At 44.6% G+C, this 25,394-nt stretch overlaps 1 protein-coding gene across 1 annotated transcript; it reads left to right on the top strand.

The window, feature by feature from the left end:
• Positions 1-75: 75 nt before the first annotated feature.
• On the top strand, positions 76-14,319 carry GET3 (guided entry of tail-anchored proteins factor 3, ATPase). The gene is made up of 7 exons (XM_053297588.1): positions 76-544; positions 1,609-1,756; positions 3,048-3,196; positions 4,114-4,264; positions 4,665-4,772; positions 9,242-9,439; positions 13,722-14,319. The coding sequence occupies exons 1-7, from the start codon at positions 384-386 to the stop codon at positions 13,851-13,853; spliced, it is 1,047 nt and encodes a 348-aa protein (XP_053153563.1). The 5' UTR covers positions 76-383; the 3' UTR covers positions 13,854-14,319.
• Positions 14,320-25,394: the final 11,075 nt, after the last annotated feature.

Raw genomic sequence — 25,394 nt, 5'->3', positions numbered from 1 at the left:
CACGCCGCGCGTAACCCTTTATTAAAGAGTGCAATTTCTTACCAATCAGAGGGAGCTTTTGATTTCGTCTTCCGTAACACTAACAGCCAATCAGGATAGAAAGCTGTCGGCCAATCCGCTGAAACAAGAAGACTTTCGGTAATACCATAGGAGCCTGTCAGAAAGGGGTGCCTTTTATTGTGTGATTGAGCCTCCTTGCTTTGTGACTTGATAACTGAACTTGCTGTATGAAGACAGGTGACAGAAAGGAAGCGGAGGCCAGGCAGGAAAAAGTGCGCATGCGCCCTTGCTCCCTACTGATGCGCGAATACCGGCGAGAGAGAACTTGAGTCTCCCTTTAAAATGGTGTAGTCTAGTATCTTGTCACGTGACTTCGTTCCAAGATGGCAGCCGCGGTGTCCGGGTTGACAACTGAGGCGGACGAGTTCGAGGACGCGCCTGACGTGGAGCCGTTGGAGCCGACCCTGAGCAACATCATCGAGCAGCGGAGCCTCAAATGGATCTTCGTTGGAGGGAAGGGTGGTGTCGGGAAAACCACCTGCAGGTGAGTTAGAGAAGACGGAGAATTATTGTGGGAGGATGGCTGCAGTGCCTGGTGTCTTTCCTTCTTCCTTTCCTGGTCAGGTTCCTGCGCTTTTAACAGCGGAGGGACAAGGAGAAATTCAAGAGGGGCAGCTCTATACTGGGAAGAGCTCCACCAGTTGTACTTAGCAGTTCATAGATCTGTCAAAAGATGAAGAAGCCCTACCAGGAAACAAAAGAAGATGGTAGCCGGAGACGGTATCTCAGTGCAGGGGGGCGTGAGCGAGAGAGTGTCTCGTAGAGGAGCAGATTCTGGGCATGCCCATGCTGGTGTGTTTAAGTGTAATGAGGCTTGAGTTGTTCAGGAATGGTGCTGAGTTAAAAGTTGGGGATTAGTTTTTCTTTTGAATACGTGCTGGTAATATTTTCATAGCCTCAAAGTGATTTTTAACTTGCTCTGGAAGTTTCAACTGGAGCAAAGTATAGCAGCAGCCCAGGGGCAATGCTGCCATGAGGTCACATGAGGTGATGACACTTGCGCCACGGGGTGTTGAATATGGGCACTTTGCCCTGCCCCCACACCCACTGCAGGTGTTACTCTTACCAGTCGTGGCTGCTGCTCTGCTTTTTTCCTCTCTTGGTGGCCCACCTTTTTCTCCCTTGCTGCCAGGTAGGGCATGCCACCACAGTTTGCTGCTTGCATGTTACAAAGGGCAGGGGTTAGCATGCATCTGTCACTGGCAGTTTTGCACGGTGGTCCCATGCTGTCTTCCAGGCATAATTTTTCAAAGCTTGTTCAAATGGCCCATGCTAACATAGCTTAGAGTCAGCTTTTGTCCTTCTGTCCAATCACAAGCCAGCTACACAAGCCAGCTACACAAACTGGTCAGCTGGCTTCTGAACTCTAGCATTATACTTTGAAATGTCTGGGTTCTCTATAATCTGTAGACCCGTTCAGTATTCTCTGAGTTATAATCTTTCAGAATGAACAAATCTAGATTGCCTAGTTAAGGCTGGAGAACTTGTGCTACACCCCTCTTCCTCTACATGATATTAACTGCTCATTGCTTCACTCTCTGGATCCAGCTGCAGCCTAGCTGTGCAGCTCTCCAAAGTGCGGGAGAGCGTCCTTATCATCTCCACCGACCCTGCTCATAACATTTCGGATGCCTTCGATCAGAAGTTTTCCAAGGTTCCTACCAAAGTAATGGGCTATGACAACCTTTTTGCAATGGTGAGTGTTGCACTAATTGTCAAAAAAGCTCGGATAGTCAAAATGATTGTCTTGTGTAGTGTGCTCACTTTCGTATTATGTACAGGGGAAAGTCTAAGACAGATGTGACAACTCTTCTCTTCCCTCCCACCCCAACTTTGTTCTTTAGTAGCAGCCATTTGCACAGAAATTAAACAAGTAAATAAATTCTGACCTCTTCATTGTCTTCCCAGGAAAAACTTTCCTTTTTACATTTCTGTGTCTTGGACTGCAGATGATAGCTTATAAAGCTAATCAAATATCTACATGCTGCTTTTGAAATGCAAAGAAGTCCCATTCAGAGACTATGTTGTACGAATGTACAGATATCTGTACACTCATACATGTTTTTGTGCAAATGACTGTACCTGGATTCATTTTTAAAGAGAATGGGTACTGGTCCTCAAATGCATGATACAGATAAGAAGTGTACTGCTGTACCTACATTCAACATGACATGTGAATCATTGTACCTGTACATATATGTGTACCTTTGTACACTTATGCGAGTATTGAACATAACGTGTAAATGGGGCCATATAAGATCTGTCCTGTCCACAGGCTTAAGATCTAGTGCCACAAGAAGAAAGGAGAAGGAGGTAAGACCTAAAATGGTAGAGAATTGATAGGAAAAGCTGAAGTGAATAGATGAGTCTGCAGGCACTGCTTAAACAAGTTAAGTGAGAGGGAAGTGCTAACCCCTGCCAACTGAGCAAAGAGGCACCTTTTAAAAATGGAGATTCTCTTTATTTAGCAGGGGGAGAGCATCTGACCCTATCCATCCCCAGCACAGCATCCCTCCAGTGGCTGTTGCTGATGTCTAAGTTATGTTTTTTTAGATTGTGAGCCCTCTGGGGACAGAGAACTTCTCCTTTTCTCCTTTTCTCCTTTTCTCCTTTTCTCCTTTTCTCCTTTTCTCCTTTTCTCCTTTTCTCCTTTTCTCCTTTTCTCCTTTTCTCCTTTTCTCCTTTTCTCCTTTTCTCTGTAAACTGCTTTGGGAACTTTTGTTGAAAAGTGGTATATAAATATTTGGGGGTGGGGATGTATGTCAGTGTTGAAAGTTAGAGGAGCAGTACCAGTAAAAAAAATATAATGAATGTGAGAGTTGGGAAATGACTATACATATACATCTAAAGTAGCATTAGAAGTTAATCTTGCTAACCAGAAGTTCTAGCCCTCTTTTCTAAAGCATTGTTGAATAGCCTTAACCCTACTCTGTGAATGTGATGCTGACCTGTTCTGTGTTTGCTTCTTTTTTCTTTTTTCTTTGCAGGAGATTGATCCAAGCTTGGGTGTGGCAGAACTTCCAGATGAATTCTTTGAGGAAGATAACATGCTGAGCATGGGCAAGAAGATGATGCAGGAGGCAATGAGTGCCTTCCCTGGTATTGATGAGGCCATGAGCTATGCAGAAGTGATGAGGTGCGAACTGTGGTCTGGTTATTGGGCACACTGCCTTCCTCATGCCTCTCCTAGGCTTATATTGAGATGCACAAGGTCAAACATCAAGGAATCTTGCCTTCAAAGCTGTTATGAGGTTGGAGTTGGCAGAGGTCAAAAAAGTGTCTGTAGGGATAGTCCAGTATAGCACAGGTGTGTGTGATTTGTATACAATCAGGTTGAAGGGTCTAGGATTCCCATATTTTGTGATTGGGCCAATTTGCACACATTTTGTTCAACTTATTTTGTTCTGTTGTATACAACTTGGATTCTATATGCACATATTTTCTCTCACAGAGCAGAGAAGTTTAATTCATTGTTACAGTCATAAACCAGAATAAAACAAAACAACCAATACTCAAAACTGTTATTCAGTAGAAGAACAGAACAGAGAAAGTGCACTTATTGAACATAGTGGGTGTGTGTGTATAAATATGCTGAGGGAAGAAGGGCATGAGGTGACATTGGAGCCTTTGCTAAGTGCACTACTACTTTTTACTGAATTTGTGATTCAGAAATTGTGAAGGTACAGGCTGTCAGGATTGTGCAGGAGCTCAGGAATCCATGTAAGAGCCTAAATTCCCTGGGTTTGCAGTGCTGCTGTAGCCACACAGAGACCAGTTTCTTGGATCCTGTGGCTATATCAAGGAATTTCTAAGGCTATTTCCATATTGAAAGTTCACATAACATTCTGTTTGTGAGAGGAAGAGAGCCTGACTTACTCTTAACCAGAATTGCAAGTATACTTCAGTAGGAGGCTGTGCTACCTGAAATAAGACCCGTGGGTAGGCCAAAAAGGGGCCAAGATGAGCAGAACATAAATAAAAAGGGGCATCTCTAGTGAGATACAGTGTTCCTGCTCCAAAGGCTGCTGATGGTTCTTTCTCTGGCCTGCACAGGTTGGTGAAGGGAATGAATTTCTCCGTGGTGGTGTTTGACACAGCACCCACAGGGCACACGCTACGGCTGCTCAATTTCCCCACCATCGTGGAGCGGGGACTGGGCCGCCTGATGCAGATAAAGAACCAGATCAGTCCCTTCATATCGCAGGTAAAAGGGGAGAAGAGCAGCAGCACAAGGATCACCTGTCTAAAAGACCACACCCTACATCTGTCATAAGTTCCACCGTGTGGCATTTCATCATGGCTTCTGCCTGGCCCCTAGGAGTATTCTTGCAACACTTGGGAACAGTGTGAAATGATCAGTTCTAACTTGTTAGGTTGCTTGTAGGGTGTAGTGTTAGATGGCTACTGTTGCCACTCAGCACTTATTGGCCACAGTGTGGTGGGCTGTGGCTTTGTTAGTTTGGGTTGAATTAATCAGTGGGTTTAGATCTCTCCCTCCCCACCCCTTTCCATTTCCTGCAGTCCTGTGCAGGGCATACAGTGCTGATGTGCCCTCTACTGGTAAAAGCCCTTCATTGCCGCTCCCTGTCTGTGTTCCTTACTAGATGTGCAACATGCTTGGCCTGGGAGACATGAATGCTGACCAGCTGGCCTCCAAGCTGGAGGAGACCCTGCCTGTCATCCGTTCAGTCAGCGAGCAATTCAAGGATCCGGCAAGTATTCTGCAAAGATTGGATGTGGGATGCGATCCTAGAGCACTGGATGAAGTGTAAAGAAGGAACCTAATGCTGTATTTTATGCCAGGACAGCTGACCCTGAGTAAAGAGGACTTTTTGTGCTCAGTGAGGCAGAGTTTTGGTAGCTAGTATTGCAGCTTGTGCCAGCTGGAATGCTGAAGTAAATGGCAGATTATCCCCCACCCCACCCCCCGCAAAAAAAAAAAAAAAAAAATCCCTAAAGCAGGGCTACACAACTTCAGCCCTCCTGCAGATGTGGGACTGCAGTCCCCCATAATCCCTGACTATTGGCCATTGGGGATGGTGGGAGTTGTAATCTAGAAACAGCTGGAGGGCCAAAGTTGTGCAGCCCTGCCCTAAAGTGTGTGGTATCTCAGACCTGCTATTTTCTACTAATGTATGCAGCTCTGTTCTGAGTACCATGAACAGAAAAGGTGGTTGCTACTCCGTGGAGCTTAAACTGTACTGACAATATTTAGTGGAAGGTAATGGAGGGGGGGCAAGTGTGACAGTGGATGGATATGTGCAGCAGTTGCAGACACACACGCACACCCCTCTACCTGGTTGCTTCACCTCGACCTGTCGGCTATAGCATCACTCTCTTTGAAAGTAGAGAGAATCCTCCAATTAAAACAAAACCTGCTACATTCCAGGGAAAATAGTCCTGAAAGGGATTGTCTGACAATTCTGTTTGAGTGGCTAGGTTAAGTCTTTCTGTGAGGAGGACTTTTCCATATGCTCTGTTCCACAGCTGTAATGAGTCTGCATTTATAAGAGTCTAAGTAAGGCTTTTCCATTCTTGGCTAACATCCATTTATACAGATTGGAAACTACAGGGGTCATTTTTTGAATTGGTGGCATTGCTCAGAGTTCTCCTTTGGCCTCCAGCTTTTTAGTTCAGTATTCCTTAAGCATGGCACCTGCTTCAATGACTTTGGCCTCGAGGACCATACCAACTAATAGGGACATTTCAGTCAGTCTGCCCCACGTGACATGTTTGGTGGTTGTTGTTGTTTTGTTTTCTCTAGCTGTACATTCTGGATTTTGATTGTGTAGGCTGTAATTTTCGGGTGTTAGCACCACCATTTGTTCAAGGCATGTACACAGTGTATGCACATACAGTTATTCCCATATTCTGTTCAACCCATGTAGAGTAGTATGCTTCCTGTGTGCACCACGCATTTGAGGGGACCTATACCCCAGGTTTTTTTATAAATGAACACACATACAGTCATCCATACAAAAACATGTAGATCTAGACAGACAGACCTGTGTACACACACACACACACACACACACACACGCACACACACACCTGTTTGTTCAACAGTCAAATCTCAGCTACTGGAAACTGTTCTGTATCATTGCTGCTCTGGTTCTTCTGCATTCCTTCCTGACTGGTGTGTTCTAGCACGTCCATCAGAGCTGGCATTGGCATGAAAACGCAGCAGGAATTATGAAACTGGATGCCTCTTGGCTATCCTTCTGAAATCTGCAGACAATTTAGTGGGTCTCCTATAGAGCCAAGCTTATCTCAAAGGTAGTTTTATGATGCTGCAAACCCCACAGTGGGGTTAACTGAGAGATTATCTTGTCTGACCCGCTTTCCCAGGGATTGGAACAGAGATGTGGGGTTTGAAACAACTATCTCCTAGAAATCTCTAGGATCAGCAGCCTCTTCCTCTGAGACCTAACAGAGGAGGTTTGTCTTCCAGCTACTGCCCTAGTAAACCCTTTCTGTTGGTACTGGGCAGGCAAGGAATTGCAATACCAAAGTTGGCGACCAAGAAGTTATCTGATGCAGAGAAGTGTGTTAGGTCTTTCATTTTAGTTCTGGGATCAGGGATGCAGGTTGGCATAATACCAGTGAAGGGTGAAGGAAATGTTCCATTTCCTTAGCAAAAGATCTTGCAAGTGCAGGTATGGCTGTAACTGACAGATCTGTGAACTATCCCATTAGTTTTTTCTTTTAAAAATGGGGACAAACTCATGGAAGAAAGTTTCTGAGATTGTATGGCATTCAGTACATTCAGCTTCTATTCCAGGGCCTGAGGGAGTCCTATATAGGGCAGAAAGGTGGGTATGTCTGCCTTGCTATCTCTTTTGTATTGCAAGGGCTTGGAGTCCTGCATCCTGTCACTACCTTAAGCACTAACTGTGCAAGTGTGTGTCTCCTAGACAGCACTGTGGCCAAATGGAATTGGAAGAGGCGCCAACTCTGAGCCAACTCATTCAGGCTTGCAAATAGTCACGTACCTGATTGCTTGTGTTTAAATATACCAGGTGACTAGATTACTCTCCAGTCTCCATTCTAGTCTTAAAGAGCTGTTGTCTCTTTAAAGCTACCAGGCTTCATGTCAAGCTGTTTCTCTTCCTGGGATAGGAAAAGAAGCAACCCTGAGCCCTGTCTCCCAAATGCAGCCTTGGGCTAAAGACCTCTGCATTCTGAAGAATGCATCCTAGGGTCCATCTTGCAGCCTTAAATCTAAGACTGCAAATAAAAGGCAACCTCATGCACAGCACCCTTTCTTCCTCTTTGACCCTTTCCCTGAGGAACAAGTTGAAGAAATGTGGAGGCTAACAGCTGCCCAGGCACATTGCGGTGTTTCCAAGCTAAGAAAGAAAGCAGGGTACTCAAGTCTCTGGCTGCTGTCTCGTTTCTCTGTCAATCTGGAGAGACAGGAACACATACACAGAAAACAGCTGTTACCTGAGGTCCCTGTCATACATTCTGCAGATCTATTTATTTAAAATATTTATATACCTCCCAAAACCTATGTCTCTGGGTGGTTCACAACAAAACAGTACAAATTGAAACAAAATTAAAATGTTAAAACATTAAAATAACTTAAAATTTATCACAATATTAAAAATTGTAAGTCTAATTAAAAGCCTGGGTGAACAAATGTGGCTTAACTGCCTCCTTAAAAGTTATCAGAGATGGGGAGGCTTGTATTTCAGCAGGGAGCATGTTCCAAAGTCTCAGAGCAGCAACAGAGAAGGCCCATCCTGAGTAGCCACCAGACAAACTGGTGGCAACTGAAGACTAAATACCCTAAGCCAGGGGTGGGTAACCTTGGCACTCCAGCTGTTGTTGAACTACAACTCCCATCATCCCCAGCCACAATTATTGTGGCTGGGGATGGTGGGAGTTGTAGTTCAAAAACAGCTGGAGTGCCAAGGTTACCCACCCCTGCCCTAAGCTGTTTAGGGCTCAATAGCTTATAACCATCACCTTGTATTTTGCCCATAAACCTATCAGTAGCCATTGTAGCTCTTTTAGTATAGGAATAATATGGTCTCTCCAAGATTACCCAGAGACCAACCTGTCTGCCGCATTCTGTACCAATTGTAGTTTCTGGGCATACAAATGCAGCCCCACATAGAGTGCATTGCAGTAGTCAAGTCTGGAGGTTACCAGCATATGTACTGCTGTTCTGAGGTTATTTATCTCAAACAGACGCAGCTGGCGTATCAGCCAATGCTGATAGAAAGCACCTCTGGTCATTGCCTCAACCTGGGACACCAGGGAGAGGTTTGGATCAAGAGGGACCCCCAGACTTCATACCTGTTCCCTCTGGGGAAGTGCAACCTCATCCAGAACTAGCAGATCAAAATAATCTCCTGAGGTCTGACCCTACACAATAAGTACCTCCAATTTATCTGGATTTTGACCAGAGAACAGAACTAACAGTTATCTCTCATCCAACCCAACCCAGGCAGGCATTTAAGGAGGTTATGCACCAGATCTCCTGATGATCTCTCCCAGTGGTTTCATGTAGATGTTAAAGAGCATTGGAGACAATAGGGAGCCTTGTGGGACACCATACAAAAGTTCAGATTTTGAAGAGTAGCAATCTCCAAGGGGCACCATCTGGAATCTGCCCAAGAAGTAGGAGCAGAACCTCTGCAAAGCAGTGCCTCCCAACCCCCTCAGACGCTCCGAAAGGATTGACAAAGACAGCTGTGGAACATACAGCCAAGCCACTTGGGTAGCTACTAGATTTTGAGCAGTCGTGACAGTCCTGCCTGACTCTCTGTATTTCTATATTCAGACTAGAAGGCATGATCTCTGCACCTTCAATGCTTAACATGAAAGTCCAGCAAGAGCCAGGTGGGGTTACAATGGCTGCTCAGATGCTAGCAGATGCTTAGCTGCCCCATTATGTGCTCCATAGCAGAACTTTCTCCTCTGTAGGTACAGGGGGCAGCTGTAGGGCACTAGCTCAGGTGTCTGCAGTGCTTTGCCAAGGGAGAAGAGCTTTTGCTGTGCCCCTTGTAAATCTGCCTTCTGGTCCTGCTCCTTGTATACCTGTACATGGTGGGGGAGATTGGGTAGGGATGGAGTGGGGGAGACAGAACCTGAGTGAGTGGAATAGGGATGGGTAATCAGCCCTGTGGTCTAGCTTGCATTCCTGAGCTTAATGGCGCCCTTTGCACGGCAGGAGCAAACCACCTTCATCTGTGTCTGTATTGCCGAGTTCCTGTCCCTGTATGAAACAGAGAGGCTCATCCAGGAGCTGGCCAAGTGCAAGATCGACACCCACAATATCATAGTCAATCAGTTGGTTTTTCCTGACCCGGAGAAGCCCTGCAAGATGTGTGAGGCCCGGCACAAAATCCAGTCCAAATATCTTGACCAGGTACGGTTAGAGGCAAATGCTGTTCTGTTTTCCCAGTGTTTGTTTTGCAAAGAGGTGGCAGATGTTGGGCATCTCTTATGTAGTTTATTAATTCCACTCTCTGGTCTGACATAGAGGTTTTTGAACTCTTAATTTGCTGAAACTTTACTTTTCCACACTTGTCTTCAGTCTTGGGTAGGGATGTGCACAGAACCACGGCAGGGCGGTTCCAAGGCAGTGGGGGGAGGGTGCACTTACCCCTCCCGCCACTTTCCCCTGCCGGCGTCAGTCTTTTTAACAGCCCACTGGGGCAGCAGCGTACCTCCCTGCCGCCCCAGTTGCCCTTGTCTTCATATGACCGGAAGTTGCTGATGCACCTGCATGCGCTGGCATGGGCGCACACAGGTGTGTCAGCAACTTCTGGTCATATCTGGAAGACGAGGGTGACAGGGCAGCAGGGAGGTATGCTGATGCCCCAATGAGCTGTTAAAAAAACCAATGCTGGGAGAGGTAAGTGCACCCTCCCCTCTGCTCTTAAAAGGAGACCCTTGCCACCTTCAAACCAGCAGAACTGGTTTGGAGGTCCTCCAAACTGGTTCCGTGCACATCCCTAGTCTCGAGTCTCTATCCCACAACACTCCTCTTAGTTATTGGCTCATGGCCAACTGTTAGCCTTTCTACAGGGATGCATATCCAGGTGCCCCATAGCAACTGAAGCCTAAAAATGTGGGCCTGGCAGGTGAATTGCTGAAGAGGACAGGAAACAGGTTTCTCCTCTTCCCGCATGTTCTTGTATCCGTAGCATATGACCTCTTCTGTCTCTTGTATTTCTTTGGAATGAAGGTACCAGGACAGCAGGGAGTAGGGCAGGAAAGATATCAGAATGCATGAACAAGAACAGGATTCCCCTCTCCATGGGCATGCTCTGGCTCTTCTCTTTCAAACTGTCTCTAATTTCTTGCACCTCCTGCTTCTCTGGGTCCAGGTTGAGCCTGGGAATACTCGCACTCATTCTTCTTCCCAGCCAGGGTTCTGTGAGTGAGTTGGTAAGGGTAGTTCCTGGTATGTGTTCAGTCTGTGGGAATGTCTATACTAGAGAGTTAAGCTAGTAAACATCATGATTTCCAATATAAAAATCTTTGGTTGGCAAGAGCAGAAATGTACTGACAACAATAAGTTCATCTTGTACAATACACAGTATACCTCCTAGGTTTTGGGGGAACATGGTGGCATGGCAGTGTAAAGCTCGTTGTTGTTGTTGTTTATACAGTCAGACAGGTGTTATTGACTGGTTTGTTTTATCCAGACATCAGGTCCTTCCCAAGGACCTGGGATGGCTGAATTTTATTATCAATCTTGTTGCTATTATAGATACCGTCCCAGAATATAGGCTGTTCCCAGTAAAGTTGTTTTTTGTAATTAATAACAACAACAATAATAACAACAATATGGTGAGATGTAACTTTAAAAAATCTGTATCGGATCGGTTGTCGCCTGGGTCAACAAGGACTGTGCCAGGTGCTGGAGTCCCTGGACATCTGGTGGCAAGTGGGCTACAGGACTCAGGATCTTCAGTTGAGCAGCCAGAGCTGGAGACTGCAAAGTTACTGGAAGAAACATCGCTTAACCGGAAAAAATATATACAAAAAATGCCAACAAGGAAATAATGATCTGCTATTACAAATCTAGTCCAACCAGAAGAGGTTATTTAAAAAGAATGTACCAAATCTGGAAAGAGAAGCATCCAGATACAGAAATAACAGAACAACGGCTAGCAGACCAGAGAAGATTCATAATAAGAAATAAAGTATTCACAGAAGTTGAGCTGGAAGAACTGCAAAGAGCAACACAGGCTCAAGATATGGAAGAAGAATTACCACCAACTGAAGCAGTTGCTCAGGCGCAGGTGGAGGAGGTGTTGGAAATAGAGGATACCACTGTTGCTGAACTGTTTCAAAATCAAAACCAGGCAACCTCCCCTTCGGCTTCACCTCAAAAACCCAAATGCCGTTTAACAGAAAAGCAACAAGAACTAAAGCAAAAAATAACTGAGCACATGAACCAAACAACCACCAGGTTTCGACTTCCAGCTCTAAAAACAGTTGCCAAAAAACAACTTGCTCAGGCATTAAAAGATGTCAATGCTGCACTTGCAGAAATAACAACCAAGAATTTGCAAGAAACAAACCAACTAATGTACAGTGCAGCAACAATAACAACACAAGAGCTTGGATATAAGATCAGTGGACCTGTAAAAAACCGAAAGTAGTACATCACCTAAATGGAAGATTAGATTAGAAAATAAAATCGCCAGGCTTAGATCGGATGCTAGTAAATTGAAAGATATGAAAGACAAGAAGCTGAAGAATGAAAACACCAAACAGTATCTGATCCAAAAATACCATCTAGATTCAAGGAAAATTAGAGAAGTCCTGAAAATAATAAAGCAGCAAATAACAGCAGTGTCAAAGAAGATTAGCAGATACGAAGCTAGAATTACACAACATAGGCAGAATCTCCAATTCCAGTCGAATCAGAGATGTTTCTACCAAAGCATAGAAGGAGAAACTGCAAGAAACATTGAAACTAAATAAAGAAGAAACAGTGCAATTCTGGGGGAAACTATGAGACAATCCAGTAGATTATAATAAAAAAGCAGGCTGGATGAAAGAGGTCAAAAAATGTAACCAACAAATGCAAGATCTAATAATAACACCAGAAGTCCAAACTCAATGGCGGGAACACCATACACACCATAAACACCTGGGCTATACCTGTTATCAGATACACTGCAGGAATAATAGACTGGACCCAGGCAGAGCTAGAGACGCTAGATCGTAAGACCAGGAAAATCATGACCATCAATCATGCTCTGCACCCCCGCAGTGATGTAGATAGGCTATACCTCCCTCGCAGCTCAGGTGGAAGAGGAATGCTGCAAGTCCATCAAACAGTAGAGGAGGAGAAAAGAGGCCTTGAAGAATATATAAAAGACAGTGAAGAAGATGCACTTCAAATGGTCAATAACAAGAAACTATTCAACACCAATGAAACAAAGCAGGCCTACAAGAAAGAACAAGTCAAGAACCGAGCAGAAAAATGGAGAAATAAGCCACTGCATGTTCAGTATTTGTACAATATAAGTGGAAAATCAGACATCACCAAGACCTGGCAATGGCGTAAGAATGGCAACTTAAAGAAAGAAACAGAGGGTTTAATACTGGCTGCACAAGAACAGACACTAAGAACAAATGCAATAAGAGCAAAAGTAGAAAAATCCACAACAAACAGCAAGTGTCGCCTTTGTAAAGAAGCAGATGAAACAGTGGACCACTTAATCAGCTGTTGTAAAAAGCTTGCACAGACTGACTACAAACAAAGACATGACAAGGTAGCAGGGATGATACACTGGACCATCTGCAAAAAATACAAGCTACCTGTAGCCAAAAATTGGTGAGACCATAAAATTGAAAAAGTTGTCGAAAATGAGATGTAAAAATATTATGGGACTTCCAACTACAAACAGAAAACATCTGCCACACAATACACCAGATATAACTGTAGTCGAGAAGAAAGAAAAATAAGTCAAAATAATCGACATAGCAATACCAGGGGATAGCAGAATAGAAGAAAAAGAAATAGAAAAAAATCACAAAATACAAAGATCTACAAATTGAAATTGAAAAGCTGTGGCAGAAAAAGACCAAAATAATCCCAGTGGTAATTGGCGCCCTGGGTGCAGTCCCAAAAGACCTTGAAGAGCACCTCAACACCATAGGGGCCACAGAAATCACCATCAGCCAATTACAAAAAGCAACTTTACTGGGAACAGCCTATATTCTGCGACGATATCTATAACAACAGCAACAACATTGACAATAAAATTCAGCCATCCCAGGTCCTTGGGAAGGACTCGATGTCTGGATAAAACAAACCAGTCAATAACACCTGTCTGACTGTCTAAACAATAATAATAATAATAAATAATAATTTGATTTCTATACCGCCCTTCCAAAAATGGCTCAGGGCAGTTTAGAAATGGGTTTATGGGTTTATTTAGAAATGGGTTTACTTTCGAAATGGGTTTATCTTCATTGTGCAAAATCTGCCATTAGGTCAGGACTTTGATAAAGCTGCTGCTGGTACAAGGCAGGGGTGAACATGGTGCACTTTCCAGCCAATGAGAGGCAGAGTGAGGGTTGCACTTCTTTTGTGAGTCTTCTGTTGATGTGTGGTTTGTTGCAGGAAGTCTGTGATTGTTGGGTGTTCCTCTGACTGTTGTCCTGATCTCTTGCTCCCCCAGATGGAAGACCTCTATGAAGACTTCCACATTGTAAAGCTGCCACTTCTGCCCCATGAAGTGCGAGGGGCTGACAAAGTCAACACCTTCTCGAGTCTGCTGCTGGAGCCCTACAAGCCACCCAGTGCAAAATAAAGCCCAGTGGACTGGCTCCCATGGATTTCCCCTCTCTACCATTCCATGCCTGCCCTTCCTCCTCACCCTTCTCCTGCTGGAACTCCTCCCCTTCCAGTGGCCTCCCTTATCTGTTTGAAATTGTGTGATTGACAGGCTTGTGGTGGGGTTGGAAGAAGCAGTATTTGAAGATCCCACTTGTTTCCCCACTAATGCTGATACTTCTCCTTGGGGCACCCCAGAACCAGCTACAACATTGAATCCCTTCCTCTCACTGACCAGCTAGCTAACCTTAACTTAAACTTGGGTCACTTTTTGTTTCTCTGTCACTCTGGCTTCTCCCTGGATCGTGTTTCCTGGGGCTGATGCTGTTCTAGCTGAGGGTCCCAGTAAGGTGCTGTAATTAGACAGAGACTGTCAGTCCATTTACAATACCAAGGCCATCCATGTTAATTGGAAGTATGTAAATAAACTGTAAGGGAAATGAGTTTGCTGCTGTTCTTTAATCAAGCTACCACTTATCTCAGGGGAATGGGGAGTGGGACATCTGTGAGTTTTGCAGGGGAAGGTGTTGGGGGTTTTTTGGTTTTGCTGTAGGGGAAACTTAAGGCATCCTGGTCAATCATGCTTGCTTAAGGCAGGGGTTCTCAACCTGTGGTACTCCAGATGTTGATGAACCACAACTCTCATGATTCCCAACTACAATTTATTGGGAGCTGTAGTTCATCAACATCTGGAGAACCACAGGTTGGGAACCCCTGGCTTAAGGCTATGGGAGGGCTGAGAATGAGGATATCTTGTCTCTCTGGCCAGCTTTCCCAGGGATTGGGACAGAGAAGTTGCACATCCAGATACTGACTAGACCTGTTTAGCTTCAGAAACATGGCTCTATCATATATCCACAGACCATGCCCTAGGATCTAAGTTCTCTGGGGTTATACACTGAGAATGCCTAGTTTCCTAGAGTGCTAATTAACTTGATACAAGGGAACTGTCATGCCACTAACTGAAGGAACTTTCATGGCTTCTGTTGTCCACTGTGTGTTTGTGTATGTTGGATGGTCCCTGAAGACATAATACTAAGCTTTGCAATAGGAAACATGCTCTCTGATGAGGCTGGGTTTCTCTCTCTCTACCCCTCCCCCCCATCCACCCCCTACCCCAGTTGCTTGTTGAGTTGAGCTAGTTCAGTTTGCTCAGTGCTCAATAGATCCCAGTGATCCTTGGGGTCAAATGGCTGGTAAAAAGCTTGAAAGCTTGGCTTCATTTGAGGGCAAAGTAGAGGCTGTGGCTGAAAATGCAACTGAACATTTCATAGGGGTTTGATATGGCCACAGGGTGGGTAACAAATCATGGCTATGACTTGCAATTACTCAATTTCTTTGCTATGTGCATCCCTCTGATGAGCACTAATTGCATGCTGGAACCTTGGGTCCTGCTTGCCATGGCTGAGTTGAGCAAAAAAGGATGGCCATTTAAGCACTTTCATCCTCTGTACCTCAGTAAAGTCTAGGATATATATATTTTAAAAACCCTATAGAGTAATTTTATGTGGGAACCAAAGAAGCAGCTGGCTGGTTTTGAGGAGCTCAGACATTTGTGGGAAATGGCATGTGGTGGTGGTGGTCTCTGCTCAGTCCTTTGGGCACCGATTTTGTGACTTGTGTGATTTTTCAAAGGCAAAGGATTTAGGCAGCAAAATACAAAATGATCTTTTGCTTGCTTCCTTTTTTACTCAGACTGCATGACTGTGAAATGAGAATCCCTATATGTTCCCCAGAACCAGAGAAACTACTTCTTCTCCCTGACTCTCTTAAGAACATAAGTACAGCCCTGCTGGATCAGGCCCAAGGCCCATCTAGTCCAGCATCCTGTTTCGCACAGTGGCCCACCAGATGCCGCTGGAAGCCACAGGCAGGAATTGAGGGCATGCCCTCTCTCCTGCTGTTACTCCCCTGCAACTGGTACTCAGAGGCATCCTACCTTTGAGGCTGGAGATGGCCCACAGCCCTCCGACTGGTAGCCATTGATAGACCTCTCCTCCATGAAGTCGTCCAAACCCCTTTTAAAGCCATCCAGGCTGTTGGCTGTCACCACATCCTGTGGCAGAGAGTTCCACAAGTGGATCATGTGTTGTGTGAAAAAGTACTTCCTTTTGTTGGTCCTAGACCTCCTGGCAATCAATTTCATGGAGTGACCCCTGGTTCTAGTGTTGTGTGAGAGGAAAAAGAATTTCTCTCCACTTTCTCCAAACCATGCATGATTTTATAGACCTCTATCATGTCTCCCCGCAGTCGTCTTTTTTCTAAACTAAATAGCCCCAGGTTTTGTAGTCTTGCTCTTCCAGCTCTTTTGGCCTATAGCTGGGATGTGTGGGGTACCTTTTTTTCTAAATCTCTCTCGGGTATGAAATTTCAGTAGTTGTGAAACACTTCACTTATTGCATAACTCTTACATGAAAAAACATCTTGTTCCAAATGCTGTGATGGGAGGCATTCTAAGAAATTATTCCGACAGCACATCAGTTCTATTGTAATTCAAGCTCTAAACCCATGATTCCCACTCTGGGATCCTCCAGGAGTTGCTGAACTACAACTCTCAGCATTTCCAGCCACGAATTGTAACTGGGGATGATGGGAATTGTAGTTCAGCAGCATCTGGAGGCAGGGGCATAGCAAGGTTGGAGGGGGCCCAGAGACGAGATTTTAAAATGGGCCCCTCGCTGATATACACACACAAACACACTTCACAATATATAGTGCACTCACACTCACATCCCCATTATGAATACGGTGAATATCCAGTTCACATTGAATCTAGTTTTTTTTACTCTCTGATCCTGCCGATCTCCAAGAGACTCAACATAATTCATAGGGGGTGCAACATGGGCAGGTGGGGAGTCATGTGATGTGCCTCGGGGGGGGGGGGGCTCGAGGCAGTAGGGCCCCAAGATGACTGCCTCTCCTTGCCTAATAGTAGTTACGCCCCTGTCTGGAGGACCACACCAGGTTGGGAACCAATGCTCTAAATAAAGTATTGAACAATCTTCAATTTTGCATGTAGCTGAGGTTTGTATCACATGGGACTGAAAAAAGGATTTTTTAGTTAAGGTTCCTGTCACATCAGTTTAAAGTTTAGGATAGCTTTCACTAGGGCCCGTATGAATGTGTTGCCTTCAGCCCTTTTGGAAAAAAGATTTAACAAGGGATCGTCAGATTTTGGCCTATGCCCTTGTGGTGCAGGCCTCCCTGAAACAGTTTCGCATGTGCTGCTATATTGCTCCCTGTACTCTGATACCAGGAAAGAACTCATATTCCCTCTATTAGAGCAATTCCCAGGAAGAGCTGACCCCTTTTATTTGAATTTTTGTCTTGAGGATCAAGATAATGAGATTACTAAGGTGGTGGCGAAATTCTTCTATGTCGCTATCAGATTAAGATCCTGTTTAAGATCTAATTTTTAGGAGCTATTGTTTTGTCATGATAATTATGTATTATATTACTGCTGGTATATTTTGCTTTTAATCTTGTTTTAATTTTTGTATGTTCTCTGTATGGCCTATGGCTGTAATAAACTGATTCAATTCAAATTCAAGGGTAAAGAAACTGGATGATCTATGGCTAGGACACCTGCAGCATATTTTAAAAGGATTTCATCCAGGCAGCTTTTGTTCTTGCCAACAGGATCTCCTTGGGGCCCACAGCCAAAGGAAAAAGCTGAGCAAGAGTGGGATGATAGCCAAGTCTTTGGCCTTAGACTTTATAGTATGAAGCAAAAGGTGGATAGCTAGTCAGCAACACGCCTCTTTAGCCTCTTCTTTCTGTGGCAAGCTTCCTCCCCTTCCTAGGTTTGGGTGAGAATTGTAGTTTTTCCTTTGTACCTGCTGTTCTAACCTCTGTTCACTAGAGCTGAGGTAGACCCTAGATGTGCCACCTTCCCCTCTCTGCCCACTTACTTCAATCTCCATGGGACTGTAATAACTTTGCCCTGATCGTTTTGATTATGTATAGCTTTGCAGCTGTCTTTTGCTTTGGATCCAGTTAGGCAAGCTAAATGTAAAGGGCCCTGTGTATTTTTTTTTTACTCCACCACATTCCCTTCCTCTTCTCTCAAGAAATAGCTTCTGGAAGAGGAAGGGAGGTAGAGGTTAATATTTTCAGGAATTTTGGAAAGGCTTAAAATTTAGTTTTGAACAGAAGTGAGGAAAATGGCAGCAGACAAGTTGGCTGCTTCTAGGATAGACTCACAGGCTTGTCTTGTTTATAGGATACAAGTAAGTGAGTCCCGTCATTGACCAGGCAACGTCATTTTGCATAATTATCCTTCTAGGAAAGTTCAAGAAATTAAATTAAGTTAAATTAATATATATAATTATATATAAATTAAATATATGTAATAGAATTTTTTATTAATATGCTTGCAAAAGGGAACTAAAAACAGGTTGAAATTTGTAGGATTTTAATTTCAAACATTTTTCATTTTATTGTATAATGACCATATATGGTAAATTTGAATCTGAGAAAGAACTTCTGCTTTTCTTGGGCATTATGTCATTTTGGAATTATTGATTTGATTAGTGAATGTTAGAAATCTGTTGAGAACAATAACAGTTAAAATACGATGATTAATTCAGAATTTCTGAATTAATACATATACAGGCATGTTTGTTTTATTGTGTAAGTAAACTTCTATCTAGCCCCCAATTGTATACCCAGTTGTACCTAATACTAAGTATCTCCTCCAGCAGGACCTATTAAAATACTGCATTTCTTACAAAACACAACTTGTTTACTAGGAGGCATATGATACACTAAGACTGCAATCCTGGGAGTAAGCCCCACTGAACACAGTGGAAGTTAGATCCAAGCAAACAGGCATAGGGTCACACTAGTAGTTTGAAACTCTTAAAAGGAGGCAAATGTCCATGCACATTGATATTTGTGGCACCAAAATGTTTTTGGAAGGAAAAGTACGTGAAGATTTATCTGGCTGATGGGAGCTCAACTCCTTTGAAGCAGCTCTCTCTTGGCCCATTAGAACAACTGTACTTATTCTTATCTTGCAAATGCTGGGGGGGTATGCATAGGCAGGTGAACAAAGGCATGTTTTTAGGGCTGTTTTTAAACTTCCAGGAAGGGGGTCATGTACCTCCCTCCCTCCATTCCTGGGTAATGTCTGTGCTTGGCAGCAGGTTACAGCTTCATTTCTCTTCCCCCCTCTGTGCTGTGTGCCAGCCTGGCTCTGTGCTTCTCCCTCTCCCGGAACTATAAGATCAGAGCGAGAGGATTATGAAACGCAGCATCCTGTAGGGGTGTGTGGCTGAGTCTGTGTATCCTACCTTGGGCACAGACAGATGCCCTGGGGTGGCAGTGGCAACAGCCTTATGTAAGCTGCTCTTTGGCACTGTCTGGAGCTCGGGTCTGCCCCAGCAAGAGGCTGGGGAGCTCATTAGCACCAGCTGCTCAGCCAAGCATCCCAAACCAGCCCAGCATGGCCACAGGACACAGCTGTACTTCTTAAAGGGAAAACTGCCTCCCTCCATCAAACAAAACAGCTACAGATGTTTGTTAGTAACAAAATTGGTGGGGTGGGTGGGGAGTGAGCGAACAAACATGTTGACTGCTAAACCTCAGCTCAACCTTCCCAAGATTCTTCATAATTAGAGCTGCCTACCTCTTTAAAAATCAACTTTTGAGATATACAGCCAAGTTAAAAAAACTACATTATGTAAGCACATTGATACATCTCTGAAACATCCCTTTTTAAAAACACAGTGAGTAACACACCCTTTCCATTCTCTACTGTCTGAAAAATGTAAGAATGTACATGAAAAGTGGCATGAAAAGGTATCTTGAACTTCAGTTGTACAAAATAAAACCTGTTTGTTTGTTTTTTTAATGTGTCAGTACAAAGAAGAGCCAATGTGATGGGGATAGCATGCTGGATTTGAGTCCCAAAAACTTAATTTGGGGATCGGGATATGGCTGAGCTGCAGAGTAAGGCCCAGGTTCAATCCCTGGCAGCCTCTCCAGGTAGGGCTGGGAAAGATTCCTGCCTGAAACCTTGGAGGGCCTCTGCTAATCAATGTAGATAGTAGGGGTGCACAGTGGGGAAATGTCTTGACTACCAAGCCAGAGGTTGCCAGTTCAAGTCCCCGCTGGTATGTTTCCCAGATTATGGGAAACACCTATCTCAGGCATCAGCGATATAGGAAGATGCTGAAAGGCATCATCTCATACTGTGCGGGGGGAGGCAATGGTAAACCCCGCCCTGTATTCTACCAAAGACAACCACAGGGCTCTGTGGGCGCCAGGAGTTGACACTGACTCGATGGCACACTTTACCTTTACCTATAATGGAGTTGATGGGTTCAAAGAACCCAGACCCGCCAGCTTCTGAGTGCCTCCCAGCTCCACCCCTCCCTATTTTCTTCATTATCTCTGAGGGGCCATTGGGGAGAGGAGAGGACACAGGCTCTCTCTCCCCTAGCTATGCCCCTGGTAGATAGTATTGAGCTTGATGGGCTAATGGTCAGACTTGGTATAAGGTACATGTTTCCCTATGCCTGGGTTCACAGTCCTACTCAATCATGAATCCTGCAGTGTGATGAGTAAATCACTATATTTGGCTTAATTTTCCTCCCAGCGTCATTCTGAAGCAAAACATGGGAATAACCCCATATTTGCTGCCCTAAGCTCTTTGGAAGAAGGCTAAAATATGCAGGGACAGAAAAGGAGATTCATGTTTGTAACAACAGGTTTCACAATGATGTTTTATATCAATATTAAATGTTAATTCCTCAAACTTCTTTGGCTTAGACTCTGCTACTGTACTATAACTTACTATGTGATATATTCTTGTTCACATGGGGTGCTCTCTGCTGGCACAGGCACATAATTCAAGAACATGAGAATTAGGTTCACAACCAATGGCCCTTCCAACCCAATAATCTGTCTCTGATGGCTGCTAAATCTGCACATTTCAGATTCAGTAACAGCACAAATATAACAGTTATAATATAACATGGTTGTATAAACATACATACCCATATACATTCCCACATATACTTGATCATAAATATGTATACACAAGAAACACACACACACACACTGATATGTTGTGATGTCATCTAGTTGCAGGCCCAAGGACAAGAGGATTCAAACAAAGGAGATGATAGAGTAGAGCATCATATTGTGAAATGTAAACCCTGGTAGTTATTGGCAATTAATTATCACGATTACTTATATACCATTTTCCAGCAAAGGTTGTCATGGGGACAGGGGCGTAGCAAGCTTGGTGTGGGCCCAGAGACATGATTTTGAAATAGGCCCCCCTCACTGAAGCTCAGCTCATGAAGTAAAGAAATCTTAAATGAGGCTGAATCGTGGTAACAAAAAGCATAGTTATATATATCCTATATATCTCCTATGTGCCACAATAGAACATCATCCTAAATTATTTTTTAAAAGGTTTTGTAAATTGTGGATGTTGCAAGTCATTTAATGGTACTAGAGAAAGACATGCTGTTCTGGTAGCTCCAGGTCTTAACACTCACATCAATTTCGGAGGATGAATACAACTGAAGGAAGCCCGGGAGGGTGCGCGGCTGGGGAGTCAGTCATGTGACTTGCCTCTGGGGGGCCCCCCAAGGCAGTGGGCCCCCAGACAACTGTCTCCCCGTGCCCTATTATAGTTACGCCCCTGCATGGGGAGTGGGGGGAATCCAGACGGTTCTCAGTTCCCAAAAGCCCCTCAATCTAGAATGACTCACAGAGTAGCCACCAGCAACAGCCACTACCAGAACAAAATTAGTGATGGATCCAGGTAATGTTTTACTCCAGAAGGCATATGGGTAAACAGATTGGAGACCAAGATTGCCAGGTTCATTTGTGAACTTTGGTTGAGAAGACATGAGGATGGACTCAGTTGGGGGACCATCTACCTAGTGGTAGATAGATGGTCAAGCTGTTAGTGTAGTACACAGGGCAAACAATTAATATAGTAGGGGATTCTGCCAAGCGAACAGGAATTGTTTGATGTGGTTTGGTAGTGAATATTGTAGCTGCCATAATGGCAGCTATAGTCCATGCCATATGAAACACCATCCACTACATTTTCCTTTCTCAGAGATGCAACCATTGACTGAGATGTTATTGTCTTAGACATTAACACCAAACAACACGAAAAGCAGGTACATTTGTATCCCTAACAGAGTTGATGTGACTCACCAGGGCTTACCCTCTTAACTGGATTTTCTTTGTAATTCTTGCCAAACTGGCAAACTGCACAGTTCTGTCTTCTTATGGATAGACTGGAGATGTTTGTGATGGGCTGATACATGGCAGTAGGTTCAGCAGAAGCACCTCGAGATGCAATTCTTGCATGCAAACTACATTTCAAAAACCCTCGCCATACCCTAGTGCTTGGCCTCGGAATCGCAGGCTGGATCACTTCAAGAGTACTTATCTGGAGTTTGCATCCACTCAGCTGCTTGGGTTGGGCTTCAGCAGCAGGTACCTGCCCAGTTCCCCAGTCTGAGCAGGTTCTCACAACAGACCGAAGGCGGGAGCTGCTGCGGGCAGATGCATCTCAAGAAATTTCTGCCAGGTTTGGACTACCCACTGGGCATGCATTGGGGACAAAGGGGCTGCAAGGGAGCTTGCAGGGGATGGGGTTGCTTCTTGCTGTTCCTTAGGCAGACACTGAGGCTGAACTTTTCTGGCACTTCTCAGAAGATCAAGAAGCAGGTGCTGCTCAAGGCAGGGTTACTGCCATGTCTAGAAAGGAATGGACCACAGTTGGTGAGACCCAAAGGAAATAAGGTTGGGCTGGAATGGAAGATCAGGTTCTTGCTTAGCCATGGAGTGAGTGCATTGTCTTGAGGAAGCTTCTCCCACTAAACCTCATTTCCCTGTTTGGGGATAAGAGAGACTTAACCACTGATCATGGTGAGAAGGGTTTTATTTTTAGACTGTAAGCTTTCAGTCAGTCCTGTCAATTGTCCCTTTGTCCAGTGCCTATCTACTTCCAGACAAAAGAGCATGGTCTAAGGGCACATGATGCAGACACCTTATTGAAGCTAAGCAGGTCTTGGTGTGGTCAGTGCCTGGATGGGAGACCATGTATACCTCCTTTGCAGATGGGGCCCTAGCTCAGTGACAGAGCATCTGTTCTGCATGCAAAAGATTCCAGATTCAATTCCTGGCATCTCCAGGTAGAGCTGGGAAATCTTGAAGAAGCTGCTGCCAGTCAGTGTAGATTAAGCTGAGCTAGATGGACCAATGGTCTGACTCAGTAGATGGCAGCCAGGGGCGTATCTATTGTGGGGCAGGCAGGGCATGTGCCCCGGGTGCCACTTGAAGGAGGGTGCCATTTTTTTAAATTAAAAAAAATTGTAATGGTGCTGAAAACAAAATGGCCACCGTGCATGCTCAAATGGCCTCTGTGAGGCCCTAGGCCATGCCAGGCCTTGCAGAGGCCATTTGAGCATTCGCAGTGGCCATTTTGTTTTCAGCGGCCATTAAAAAAAAATTTTTTAATGGCCACCGCACATGTTCAAATGGCCCCTGAGAGGCCCTAGAGACCAGCAGTGGGAAGGGGAACCTTTGCACACACCCCATGGCCTTTAGGAAGCCCCCCAAAGGGGGGTCAATGTGTACAGTCACTGTACACATATTCAGTTTGGCACTATGTAAAGAGAATCAGGGCTTGCGAATACTGAGTTGAAGCTTATGAGCTAGGATTGTATTCATTTGCTCTAACTTTGCTTCTTGTGATAAGTGAGTTAAATGTGATGTCTTAATAATATGACTATTAATGGTGAGTTTGTCTTTGGATCAGTGTGAAATCCTTAGTATTAAGGCCCACTGGGAGTTTCTTGCTCTCTTTCTCTCATTTTAACTGTCTTTCTGAAATACTAGAATATATTCCAAGCAGTGACACAGTTTACTCTGCATATCCTTTAATTATTTTCAGAATATCTGGGAAAAGTCAAATTCTCCATTTATTTTTAAAACTTATGTAATGGTGATGCTACAATGCATAGTAGAGAATTAGACAGGCACTTCTGTTTAGTTTTCCGAGTACACCTCCACATAGTATTTGGGTATTTCATGAGTCCCAGCATACTGAAATTTGTAGTTTTCCAGCATTTTTTGGTCTGGCTACATCCACTGCTAAATAGTTTTTGAAATATTAAAATATTAATGAGCTTGACTTGTATTTTTCAGCTGATATTATGGTAAAGTTATCTGAAAGATGGGCGTCAGATGTTTGGACAGGGGACACAATTTCAGTGTTTGCCCTAGGTGCTATTTTCCCTAGATACACCTCTGATAGCAGCTTCCTATGTTCTTAAGCACTTTACTAGGATTAGAGTTGAGTAGTAAATATCATAACATTTAACAGTATTGACAGGAGTATGAGACGAGAGGAAGTGCTTCTCCCTTCTGTCTCAAAAATGCCCTTGAAGTGGTGAAGTGTCCTAGCCCGACTGAACTGTGGACAGCCTGGCTTTGGGAGCCAGAGAGTAGCCATCCTCTGGGCTCTAGAGGAAGGCATGCTGCCGTCATCTGTGTCTAGGCCAGCTGCGCCAACCACTTATGGCCTCGTGCCAACACAGAGGCTGGGAGCTTCTCCCAAGGTGTGGCACAGATGAGGACACTTTGCCTTGGCCAGTCAGGGCTTGCTTGGTTTGTCCCTATTGGGGTTAGGCCCCGCCCATGGCCCTGTGCTTCTTCTGCAAGGGACCTTGTGGGAGGCATGGCTAGGTGCCAGTGGGTTACCTAAGTATGTGTTTTGTTTGCTATACAGGCCACAGCACTAGGTGGGAAAAGCAAAGCTATCCAAAAGGATGCAGGGAATGTGGGTGACACAGCAGAATTACTGCACAGCATCATAGGCCGTACACAGAAGCAGCCTTCTAGACCTGGGAGGACGGAGGCGATCTTGTTCCCATCTTCCCACTATTCTGATCCCAAGGCAGACACACTCTCTCAGAATTGGGAGAAACTCAGGGCTGATGGCTTTCACATATAGAGAACCTAGCACTTTTGGATGTTGTAGCCACCTAATGGTGCAGTGGGACAGTAACTTGCCTATGGAGCAAGAGGTTGCTGGTTCAAATCCCTGCTGGTATGTTTCCCAGACTATGGAAACAGAGGAGCAGCAGTGATATAGGAAGATGTATCATCTCATACTGCATTGACTTGGCACAACTTTACCTTTACTCTCAGATATGGCACCCACCCACTGCCCGAAATAACCCTTCCCTTCCCTACCCCCTCTTCCCCCTCCTTTAAACTAGTTTCTTCTGCACTCAGGCTGTCTATTCAGTTGTTTGCTTGGTTCATCTCTGTTCCAGAAACCAAACCCTGAGGGTGTTGACTTGTCAAACACTGGAAGAGAAAAGGCCCAAGGGGGAGAGTGGCTCCATCAGGTTAGCAGTTGAGAGGCGATTAAGAGCGCTTATTGTGCAAACCCACAATGGGCAGATCTCAACTCAGGCGAGTCAGACCAGGATTTCTGGGTGTGCGGTCTCATAGAAGAAGCAGCTGGGTAGTC

This window comes from Hemicordylus capensis, chromosome 2, assembly GCF_027244095.1.
Source record: "Hemicordylus capensis ecotype Gifberg chromosome 2, rHemCap1.1.pri, whole genome shotgun sequence".
NCBI classification, from domain to species: Eukaryota; Metazoa; Chordata; class Lepidosauria; order Squamata; family Cordylidae; genus Hemicordylus; species Hemicordylus capensis.
This window is presented reverse-complemented; position numbering and strand designations above follow the sequence as displayed.